The sequence below is a fragment of the Delphinapterus leucas genome, chromosome 20 (genome assembly GCF_059928025.1).
Source record: "Delphinapterus leucas isolate spDelLeu-1000000601 "Yukka" chromosome 20, BTC_Dleu_Yukka2, whole genome shotgun sequence".
Taxonomy (NCBI): domain Eukaryota; kingdom Metazoa; phylum Chordata; class Mammalia; order Artiodactyla; family Monodontidae; genus Delphinapterus; species Delphinapterus leucas.
This window is the reverse complement of record NC_143148.1, coordinates 41,279,014-41,290,789: the sequence shown is the minus strand read 5'-3', so window position 1 is coordinate 41,290,789 and position 11,776 is coordinate 41,279,014. Positions and strand designations below refer to the sequence as shown.

General features: G+C 52.2%; 1 protein-coding gene across 1 annotated transcript; it reads right to left on the bottom strand.

Annotated features, from left to right (window-relative positions):
• Positions 1–361: 361 nt before the first annotated feature.
• LOC111179673 (uncharacterized) lies at positions 362–10,174 on the bottom strand. Its single transcript, XM_022583539.3, has 2 exons — positions 9,496–10,174; positions 362–8,815 (listed from the first exon to the last, which is right to left on the bottom strand). Exons 1-2 carry the CDS (start codon positions 9,835–9,837, stop codon positions 7,694–7,696), a joined length of 1,464 nt encoding a protein of 487 aa, XP_022439247.2. The 5' UTR covers positions 9,838–10,174; the 3' UTR covers positions 362–7,693.
• Positions 10,175–11,776: the final 1,602 nt, after the last annotated feature.

The window sequence follows — 11,776 nt, the reverse complement described above, 5'->3', positions numbered from 1 at the left end:
CCTGGGCTCATGGTCTCTAGCCCTTCAGACCATCCTCGAGGGCGAGGTAGTGGTCTTACATCCCAGGGGAGGAAGTTGAAGCTCAGACTGGCCAAGGGACTCCCCGGGGTCACACAGCCAGTGACAGTGGAGTCAGCACCATTCAGACTTCTGGTGACTCCCAAATGATCAATCTCTTGCCCCAGGCTGCCTCATCCCAAGAGCCCTGCCTTCCCTGCTGGAGAGCCCCACACGTGTGTGGGAGTTTGTGTGTGTGTGTGTGTGTGTGTGTGTGTGTGTGGGTAGGTAGCGGGGGCAGCGGTGCATGCAGCCAGCATCATCATTTTCTCCTTATTTGAGTAGCTCCTGAGGACAGTTAGCATTTCTAGACTTTCACAAAATTGTGTGGTATTTGGCTCAAGCCCAGCGTTCAGTGGTTCACTAGCGTGAGGCTGATGTGGAACTTACCACCTCATCATCGGGACTTCCCTGTCCTTAGGAGAATCGTGGTTTGGCTCCTGAATGGTGCTCGGTCTCCTTGGTGACGAAGGTCCTGCTTGAGCTGCTGCCGATTCCCTGGCAGGGCAATGGCCTATGGCGCCAGGCTGGTGTGCCCAGTGCTGTTCTGGGCAAGGGGCTGCCAGCCTGGCTTCTGAGGCTCCCTTCCTCCATAGTGGCCTTGTGTGAGGAGCTTCACCCTTGGAATTCCTGGGAGTTTGTGGCCCAGGGGAGAGACACAGTGGCCTTATGTCTTTTTGAAATGTTTTTCCATCCAAAGGGACACCATGGGCCCTAGGGCATGAACCATCTTTGTTAGTTCAGAGAATATCTTAGCTCCGCTCAGCTGTAACAATGCACTGAAGGCACGGCTGTCTCCTGAGTCAAGTAGGAAGCAAGAGAAAGGAAGAACATTCACTTCGGGGACAGTCTGGGCAGGAAAGTTGGGGCTGGCAAGCAAAGGCTCTTGGAGCACTGGAGCTCCTGAATTTTGGAGGTGGGTGGAGAGAGCTTCCAGAAGGCTGTTGCAGACACGGGGGAGGATTGATTATGAACTTGGGGAAACAGGCCTTGGCCTCTCCCGAGTGGTGGTTGGTGTACCTGAAGGTTGGAAGGCCTCATCCCAGCCTCTGTGTGAGTGTGGCACCTGTGCATGCAATTCTCTGACACTACATAGGTGACAGGTGCCCCGGGTGGCCTGGGCCCAGAGGCAGCGCTAGGAGGGCAGCACTCTGGCTTCCGGCCCTTTCTGGCTGGACTGACTCCTGGGCCGTGTGCACAGGGTGAGGGCGGCAGTCTGGTGGGGATGTGTCTCTCAGCCCAGATGTTGGTGATGGACCAGAAACCTGGGGGAGGCAGCGCCTCTGCTTCCAGGCATCTGGACATGCCAGGACCATCTTTGGGCCTTTGCAAACAAACAGTCCAATTTCCCCTCAATTTGAGCATCTGTTTTGGGGGAAATGTGATTTATAAAAAAAAAAAAAAATCTTGCTCTGTGATAGCCAATAAATCCTTCACTTAAAACCTGGTGATAATTTTGGAGTGCTTCCTATGCCAGTGATTTTGGGCCCCTGCAGCATCCTTGTACCAGCAAGGTAATGTTTTAATTTTTAAACACTGTGTTCCTAACAGGGGATGTCCGGGTCCATAAGAGCTCTCTGTCTTCCCACCCTGGCATCTTGGAGAGGATGCTGTATGTACCCACAGTGGCTGGGGCCTGTCACAAAAATCTCCTGGCCCAGAGATGTCACAGGAAATGGCTAGAGCCCAGCCCACCAAGGGTTGCTCTCCCCCATGTGGCAGGCAGGGCTGGTGGTGGCAGGGGTCACAGAGCAGTTGTGAACACTGCTGAGAACCAGGGCAGGGAAAGGGCAGATGGCACGTGGTAGGCACGGGGCCCAGTTCCTCAAGCAGAGGGAGGCACTCCCCACGGACTCCCAGGAATGGCTGTAAGGAGCGTGGCATGGCTTGGCAGGCCCTTGCTAAACGTGGGCCCTGGGAAGTGCTGTCACCCTGCTTGTTTTTCCCTTTCTTTTTCTCTTCCTGCCTCTTTTCTTCCTTTCCACCTGAGCCCCTCACCTAGATGAGAAGTGCCCCCCTGCCTGAGGAATGCATCAGTCAGAGACCCTTCCTGGGACTCCCGCAGGCTCCCACCATCTGACCTGCGGAAGGAAGGATTGAGGTATTTATTGCTCTGGGAGCAGGTAGGAGATGTTTCCAAAACCTGTCTACCCCTGGGTGCTATGGAATCTGCATCACCCTCGTTTTCCTAGAGCCTGGGGCCAGATGGGGGAGCGCACTTCAAATGCTCACACATCTGCGGAATGAGTAACCTCACCCGCTTGGCCTCTTCACCCTGAAGTTACAGTTATTAAAATAATTGACAAGCTCTTGGAGATGTCAGCCCTCCACTGTTGAGAATCTAATAACAATAATATTGTGCCCAATGTCTCTGGGCTTTGACAGTGGATTACTTATTTACCAGAGGCCCCAGGGTCACTGGCACACGCTTTCTTTTCCTAATAACCCCAACCTTGTGGCTCCCCTAAGGCTGGGGTGAGCTGTGTGTTCCTCTAGTTTCTGTAAGACGGTGAACTTGGCAAAAGCTGTCATTAAACAGAAGCTAGGAGAAAGCCAAGCTTGTGGAATCAGAATGGGTATTGGCATTTACTGCTCTCTTCTTGAATTTCTGCATTTTTTGGCTTTTTCTTCTCCAAGACTGGGGTCCGTGGAACACAGGTGTCCTGGGAGATAGGAATAGGTGCTCTGAGAAAAGAGGGTTCCGTAGTTAGTCCAGAAAATTTGGGAAACACCACCTGGGTACCCTCTCTGAGATGCACAAGGTACATTAGCCTAGATAAAGTCAAGAAGTCCTGCCATAAAAACACCTTCTAAACCTTGTTTTAGCCAGGGACTCTCAAACTCACTTGACAGTGGGGCCTCCCATTTGGGGAGGATACATCAACAATCTGCAGATGTGCTAATGTTCCTTGGAACACACGTTGGGAAGCTCTGTTTTAGGGGCCTGCAGCTGCTGATGACTGCTGGTTCTGTGTCCTTCGGGATGCTCTAGCTCATGGTCCTCTAACTTCAGAGCATCTGAGTCCTCTGGTGGGCGTGTTAAAACACAGACTGCAGGGCCTACCCCCAGAGTTTCTAATTCAGTAGATCTGGGATGGGTCTGAGAATTTGTTTTCTAATGACTTTCTAGGTGATGACGAGTCTGCTGGTCCAGGAACCACCGTTTGGGGACCACTTCTCTTAGCTTGATGTTTTCTAGAAGTGGACATCCAGGAGTTCCAAGAAAACTTGGCATGTTTTTGAGTGTTGTCACTGTTGTCACCCCTCGTGAGTGTTGGCTGTCTTACCTGTTGAATGGGAGCATTGCTCACTTCCTAGGGCGGTGAGGATAACCAGCCTGGCGTGTGGAAGGGGCCCAGAGCAGGACCAGTTGCTAAGTTTTAAATAAATATTACCTTTGGGGATCCAGATGTTGAAACATACTATAAAACTTCTATAATTGAAACAGTATGATACTGGTGCATGAATAGACAAGTAGACCAGTGGAATAGAATAGAGAGCCCGGAAATAGATCCAAGTATATGATAAAGGTGACATCTCAATGATTATTGGGGATAAAGGTGGAGTTTTAAATAAATGGTGCTGAGATGACTGAGTAGCCATTTGGAAAAAGATAAAAACAGATCCATATCTCACATCATACCCAAAAATAAATTCCAAGTGGTTAGGGATCTAAATGTAAAGAATGAAACCATGCAAGTACTAGAAGAATGAATTCTTCTTTTTTAAAACCTTGATGTAGGGAAAACTTTGTAACTCTAATTCAAAATCTAGGAACGATAAAAGATTGATAAATCTGACTAAAAAATGTGTATGACAAAACTCATTTGGAAACAAAGTCAAAAGGCAGTGGACAAAGTGGGAGAAAATATTCACAGTGTATATCACAAAGGGCTAATATTTGTGAAGAATTCTTAAAAATGGACAAAGAACCAAAACTCCAATAGAAGAATGAGAAAAATATCCAAACAAAATTTACAAAAAAGATAATAAAAATGGCCCTTAAAGATATGAAAAATACTCAAATTCACTCAATTAGAGAAATGCAGATGCTATGATCTAAATGTTTGTGTCTCCCCCAAATTCATATGTTGAAAACCTAATGTCCAAGGTGATGGCATGAGGAGGTGGGACCTTTGCAGGGGGGTGATTAGGTCATGAGGGTGGACCCCTCATGAATGGGATTAGTGCTCTGATAAAAGAGACCTCACAGAGCTCCCAAGCCCCTTCTACCATGTGAGGACACAGGGGGCAGTTGGCAGTCTGCAATCTGGAAGAGGGCCTTCACCAGAACCCAGCCATGCTGGCACCAGGATCTTGGACTTCCAGCCTCCAGAACCATGAGATATAAATTTCTTTTGTTTGTAAGCCACCCAGTCTGTGGTATTTTGTTAACAGCAGTCCAAACAGACTAAGACAGCAAATAAAAGAACACTGAGATACTTACCAGACTGGCAAACACACAAACATATATATCGAAACATCCTGTTGTTGAGGCTGTGGGGAAACAGTCACTCTTACACGTTACTGGTGGGCATGCAAATTCGTTTACCCCTTCTGGAGGGAAATAGGACACCACCTGACACACTACATACATACTTACATCGCAATCCAGCAACCCCACTTCTAGGACATGAAGGTGTATATATGTACAAGGTTATGTATGGCAGCATTCTTTGTAATTGCAAAATAATTGAAAACAACCTAAATACCCATATACAAGAGAGTGGTTAAATAAACTGTGGTACATCCACACAATGGAATAGTATACAGCTGTGAAGAAGAACGAGGCGGCTCTCTCTGTGAATGGATGTGATATGATTTCCAGGACACACTGTTAAGGGAAGAAAGCAGTGTCCAAATGAGTATCTATAGTATGCTATAGGAAGTACAGGAAGGGCAACCCAGAAACTAAATAGATTGGTGGGAAAAGGCTGGAGAGAAGGGAAAAATGGGATCAGGGTTGCTGGGATGAGAGGGGAATACACTCCTGTGAATATATCATTTTGTATAACTCTAACCATAGTAATGTCTCACCCCCCAAATAAATAAATAGTTAAGGTGGAGTAGGATGTAGGGGGAACGGAAGATGGAATACAAACAGATGAATCACAAGTAACAACCACACTGAAGGTGCTGGGAAGAAAAGAACTCACTGAAGTAACCTTGGAAAAGAGTGTCTTGATTGGATACGAGAAGAGTAAAGGTAAAAATTATTTTACATAAATGCTGAAAGATAGTTATTAGAAATGTTTCTTGCAGGGATATGTTTAGCAATTCTGAAACTATACCAGAATCGACCAATATATTAGAATTGAACAAATAAGTAAATAGTCTGTAGATTATGAGAGCTGGGTTTCTCACTATTAGAGAATTTGAGTTTGGTGTTCTCTTATGGCTAGAGTGAGGTTAGACATTTTTGGCAAGATGCCACCATAAAAAAAAAAAAGATGTTGTGTCTTCCCTCAGTACATCTTATCAAAGGATGTATGATGTCCATGCATCTTATTACTGGTGATATTTACCTGCTCATCCCTGGAATAAACTACTAGGATCTCTGGTTCCTTGTATTGGAGAGTGAGTGATGTTTAGAGACCAAGATCTAAGTGCCAGGTGTAGTCATTGTTACTGGGTGTCTGCTTCTAAGCCCACTCTTGGGACAGAGTTAGGAAACATGTATGTGTACTAACCCACTCATACACACACATAGCTATATTTCTGTATCTAACTATAATTTAAAAACCATGAGTTCATAGTGATACCTCTGATTCTAATCCAACACCACAGAGTGAAAGTCATGATGGAACATAGGTTTTAACAGGATCCTCTGGCAGCTGGATGGAGCTGACTGCAGGAGGATGAGGGCAGAGGCTGGGAGACCAGGAAGGGGGCTGGCGTCCTCCCAGGATCTGAGTGACAGGCCTTGGTAGCTCAGTCGAGGGGCTCAGGCCTCTGTGGAAGGAGGAGGGACGTGGTCAGATTTGGTCCTTGTTGTGACAGCTATACTTGGATGAATGATGTGAGAGAAAGAGAAATCAAAAATGATTCCTACCTTGGGCTCAGCTTTCCAGTAGATGGGGAGCACTGCGGGGCAGGAACACGGGGAGAACAAAAGTTCTGTTGTGGTTTGGGACTGAGCTTGCTTATTATGTTAATGATCAGAAAATAACGAATAAAAAATGGTCAGGGGCTGCAGGTCAGACCCAGGACTAGGTGCCCTGGTTGCCATGATTCCCAGGTCCGTACCCCCTCCCACCTCATCCCTTCTCCCGAGGCTCCTGACCCTCTCTGTCTCCAGCCCAGCCTGTTCCTGACGTTCTCCTTCCCCAGAATGGAGGCTTATGGCTAGGGTCTGCTCCGACCATCCCCACCCCCCGGCCCCGCTTCACTGGCTCCAGACACCAACAGCTTACCGGCCTGAGTGCCGACTGCTGTGTGCTGTGCTGAGTAATCGGCATGGGTGGGTGGGAGGAAGGATGGATGGACGGATGGATGACTGGCCAGTGCCTCTCTCTTCCCAGTGCAGAGTGCTTCCCGACTTGTCTTGAAAAGCCTGTGTAGGGCCTGGCCAATAGTCTGATTGGGAGGGAGGCGGGGCCCATGCCCCTTAAATCCTTCTCACCTGTGGTCCCCCTTGATGTAGGGACTGAAAATGGTGGGGTCATATGCTCAGCTCTGGGGACAGCAAAGCAGGTGCCAACGTTTATTAAGCACCTGCTGTATGCCCAGAAGGGGCCTTTACCACCACCCTCAGAGGCAGGGGCCATCCTCCCCACTTCACAGATGCAAAGCCGAGGGACAGGCCCTGGGCAGGTGCCACCTGCCACCCCATAGAGAGGGTCTTGGCTTTCTCTTGGGGCCCTTATGAGGATTGCCCGTGTGTGTGTGTGTGTGTGTGTGTGTGTGTGTGTGTGTGTACGTTCCTGGACACACCCACTTGTGTGCAGGTGTGCATGCATGTGTGCATATGTGGGGGCAGGAGAGGCTGGTGGGGGGGGCGCCCCCACTCCGGTCAGCCCAGATGATGGAGCCCCCAACCCTGGATGCAGAGCAGGCCTCTGAGCTGACCCTGGGCTCCCAACTGTGGCCTTGCTCTCTGTCAACCTGAAGTTGGCTGAGAGAAGAGGGAGGCTGACAGAGGACCCTAAACAGATTAAGGGTGTATTACACGTCTGGTTGTCTACACATCTCTCTTTTAATCTGCTCTGTGACAGGTGCCTTAAGGATGCTGAGGGAAACTGCTATTCAGAGATGCAGGGTGACTGCACACACACTGAGCTGGTGTGTGAAGGGGACAGGAAGCCCCCCTGAGGTCAGCACTATGCACACCTCACCTCATTAACTCTTCTTAGCCTCCTGTGAGGTAGATCTGACACCACACCCACTTTGAGACGAGGAAACATGGCTCAGAGAGGTGCAGTGAGTGGCCCAAAGTCGCACAGTCTATAGGTGGCAGTGCTGGGACCTGAGACCAGCTGGGATTAGCAGGTTTGTCCCTGTGGCTGACAAGCTGTGGGTTTGGCTGCTGTCCCCACTGTGGTCCCAGATCCACCATCTCTCCAAGTGTCACCTTCCTGGCAGAAGAGCAATCGGCTTAGTCAGGTGTCTGCCCCTGTGCCATCCAGGGGTGACAATCTCAGCTGTTGCTCGTGTAGTATCCTCGTGTGGCACCTGGCACCTCCATCCCCTCCGGGGGGACGTAGTGAGCACCGGGGGGCTCTTGTACATGAGAGGGGGCCTGAGGAGACCTCCAGAACTGAGTGATTGTACCGTCTGGGCTGTCACCCTCACCGGTTGGCTCTGGCCTCATGAGAGGCTCTGATTGTCCGTTCTCCTCAACCCCTGGGCCAGGGGAGCCCCCGGGGTGGCCTGCTGGAGTTGGGGGTCTGAGGAGATGGGTGAGGTACTCACAGAGCTCATCCATCTCAGAGGAAGCATTTGGAGGTGCAGCTTCTGTACCAGGGGCCGCCACCTCCAGCTGTGCTTCTGGTTTTGGGTCCAAGGAATTCTCTGACAACTGGGGGCCTGGCACCAGGCAGAGCTGGCCGGGAATGGTGACCCCTTTTCTCTCAGGAGCTGCGCTGGGGACCAGGGGCTGCTCGCTGCTGTTACCTGCGGGGGCAGTTGCCTCCCCTGGAGGTGGGCTGGGCCCCAGGCCTGGGCTCTGGAGTTGCTTTCCCTTCAGGCTGCTCAGGGGATGGTCCCTGGGGAACAAGGGTGTCTGGTGCAGCACAAGGTCGCTGTAGCAGGTCAGAAACTCCTCACTGTCCGAGCGTGTGCTGGCGCGGCGCTGGGGCCCCAAGGAGACCGGGGGGCCAGTGAGGGGGCTGCCGGGGGCGATTGAGATCTCAGGCAGGCTAAAGACCACAGGCAGAGAGCGCTGACCATCAGGGCTTTCAGCCAGGGCCCTCTCAGTCCTCGCCCCTGCTGGGGGGCCTCGGCTTGACTGGGCCTCCCGCAGGCCCTTGTGGGTCTTCAGCAGCCCTCTCTCTGAGCTCGGCCTGCAGTGGGGCCCGTCTGCTTTCTCTCTGCCCGGCCCGAGGAGCTGCCTGCCTGAGGTTCCGAGAACGGCCTCACACATGACTCTCGTCAGGAAGATCTCAAACACCATCTGCTTGGTGTTCTCCTCGCTGCTGGCCTGGACCAGTGAAAACTCGGCCTCGGAGGTGGCCATGTAGCCCAGCCTGCCCAGAATGGTCTGCAGTGTGTGTTCAGAAAGCACAGGCCGCACCCAGTAGACAAAGTTCCCTGTGTATGTCTGGAACAAACAGAGTTGTTTGTTAGAGGGGGACACGTCTCAGCAGAGTGGCAGAGAGGGGCCAGGCAGGACCAAGGGCTGATGTCCAGGGCACAGAGGCTCCTGAGAAGCAGGTGGGCCAGGGCATGGGGCCAAATGGAAACCTGGCCCACAGTCATGTCACCCCTGTCCCATTTTATAGAAGGGCACACTGAGGCCAGAGGCAGGACTTTTGTCTCAAGTCACACAGCAGGAGAATGACTGAGCCAGCTGGTATCCTGGCTTCCAGCCCAATAATCCTGGCCTGGAGCTGGAAGAGATTAAACCTTTCCAGTGGCTTTCCACAGCCAAAATCTTTCCCTTGTTTCTTGTGAGCTCCTTGGTGCTGTCTCTTTAGAGAAGCGGTACAGCCTAGTGGTTAGGAGCTGCACTGCCTGAGTTCGAGTCCTGTCTGGGTTGCTTATTATCTGGTGACCACAGGTAAGTTGCATTAATCTCTTATAGCCCTCAGTTTCTACATCTGTAAAATGGGACCAAAGTCAGTGGGCATGACAGACGACACACTGTTCCCCCTCTCAGAGGCACAGCCCTGGTCCCTCCCCGAGGCCCAGAGGCACAGCCCTGGTCCCTCCCTGAGACCCAGAGGCACAGCCCTTGTCCCTCCCCGAGACCCCCTCTCTCTGGGACATGGCAGTGCCTACCTTCAGGGACCTGATTTCCTTCCTCCAGGGAAACAGGAGTAGGTTGACGGAGATCAGCTCTAGGAACTCCAGTGCCCGCACCAGTTTGCGGCAGATGTGCTGGGCAGAGCTGGGAGCCCCCTGGGAGTGAGTGGTCCCCAGATCAGGGGCCACATCCTCAGGCAGATAGAGCTGAGGAGGGACCCCTGTGACCAGCAGCCGCTGGGCCCTGCAGGTGAGAGCTGCTTGCTTGCAGACCCCAAGCCGGCCCTCCCCTGCCCTGTCCAGGTAGTAGCTGATGAGGTCATCCAGGAGGGTCTCAAGAGCATCCTCGTCTGGGCCTGGGGGTCGGGGCCGGCTCATGGCGGCTCCGAGAGACTGGATGTGGACAAGAGTCCGGTGGGCCTCCCAGGCCAGGCCCAGGCTGGCCTGCCTCTGTCCCGCCCCACAGCTCAATCAGGAAGCCAAGGAGGAAGTTGTGTTAGCAAAAGAGAAAGCTGTGCACGGTGTGGCCTGCCACAGCTTGTCACTCTGGGGCTGTGTTCATCTCCTCCCAGTGGAGCAGAGCCGAGGTCAGTCTGGGTTCTCGCCTTGACCCAAGAGCAAGTGGGAAAGCACAGCAGCGCCTGCGTCCTTCCACACCCCCTCTGCAGCGGTCGCAGCCCGTGCTGCCCGGCACCCTCAGCCCACCCTGATGTCACCTGCGAGGGCTCCTGATGCCTCCTGCTTGAGAGCCTTCTTTGGCTGGTGTGCGGGCTGCAAGTGCCAGGGAGTTAACACCCAGGGGCAACCCTCAGCTAACCAAGGAGGGTCAGTGGGTAGAAACCCCAGCTTCCTGTCCTTGGTGGGACAGCTCTGAGGTGTGTCCTACTCTGTCTTTTAGAGGGTCCCCAGTGGATCGCCCCGGTTGCCCACAGCAATAACCTGCTCATTGATGCATCTGTGTTGACTCTTCTCCCTCCCCGTCTTAATTCCTGACTCCTTCACTGTGCTTCCTGGGATCACCTCCCACATAAACTATTTATACCCAGATCTTGAGTCAGGGACAGCTTTTGGAGGAATTGAGATGGGTACAATCACCTATGCACTCTCCCATCAAGCCTTCCCTCCCTCCACTGCCCCCTCCCTCTCTCCCTCTCTCCCATTCTCCCTTCCTTCCATTCACCCACTACTTAATTCAGTGATGATTCACTCATTCATTCAGCCACTCAGTGACTCACTCGTTCCATGTGGGTCAGCATTTCTCAAAGTGTGCTCCACTGAGGAGCACTGGTTTGGGGCTTTAATCAGTCTTACGTGAGTGAAGATTTCCTGTGGCCAAATGCATTGGGAACCACTGGATTAAGTAAGGTCTCTAGGCTTCTTGGCTTTAGGACCTCTCATGTGGGAGCTCACTGGGGGTGTGAGTTTCTAGGAGGGGGCAACCTGCGCTCTGTTTCCCAACTTCTTGGACCTGGGTCCTTTCAATGTTCTCATATGGTGCTTGCGGCAGTGTTGTCCTTGAGCAGGCGGCCTGGCCCGTTCCACAGCAGCCCGGGGACTTCAGAGGCAAATGAGACAAAGTGGCTCACAGTCTGGAGAGCCCAGTTGGTGTGTGTGTGTGTGTGTGTGTGTGTGTGTGTGTGTGTGTGTGTGTGTGTGTGTGTGTGTGTGTGTGTGTGTGTGTGCAGGAGCTGGCTGTGACCTTGTAGTAACACAGCCCAGGAAGACTTGGTTCTTGACCATCCTTTGCTTTCTGTGAGACTCTGCTGGCCTCCTGCCCCTCCAATCATCAGGAAGGGCATCTGCCTGGTGCTTGGCCTTGGAGCGGCCTCAGACCTGGGCGCACCACACCTGGGGTCTGTTTGCTTCCTGCCCCCGACTCCCCTGCCCCCTGCAATCTTTTCCGAGCTCTGTGGCCAGGGCGGTTCCTACACCTCTGGTTGGGAACTTACTTCCTCATGGGAGTGCTACTTGGAAATGGGTCTCCCAGTGAGTAGCAACTCTCCCTCTGGAGGCTGGTCTAGGTTAGTCATTTTTTAGGTCCAGTGGTGGGGATGCTACTCTTTCACACACGTTAGTTCATCTGATCCTGAACCTCAGCAAGTTTAGGTAACTAGTCCAGGTCACATCTGACCACCCTTCTGGGTAGGAGACATAGGTCAGGGCTGTGCAGGCCAAGGTGGGTGGGAGCATGCTGGTGGTCGTTTGTCATCCTGACAGCCTGGGGCCAGAGAGAGCCAGAGAGGCCCTTGTCCATCACTAGGCCAAATCCCCTTTCCTCCCATTTTATGAATGAGGAGACTGAGGCAGGGAGGGTAAG

What these genes read in the sequence shown, in the direction of transcription:
- LOC111179673 (XM_022583539.3), bottom strand. Translation starts at nt 9,837, where the DNA reads ATGAGCCGGCCCCGACCCCCAGGCCCAGACGAGGATGCTCTTGAGACC. An exon ending in AGGAAATCAGGTCCCTGAAG is followed by an intron (nt 8,816 to 9,495) that starts GTAGGCACTGCC and finishes TGTTTGTTCCAG; the next exon opens with ACATACACAGGGAACTTTGT.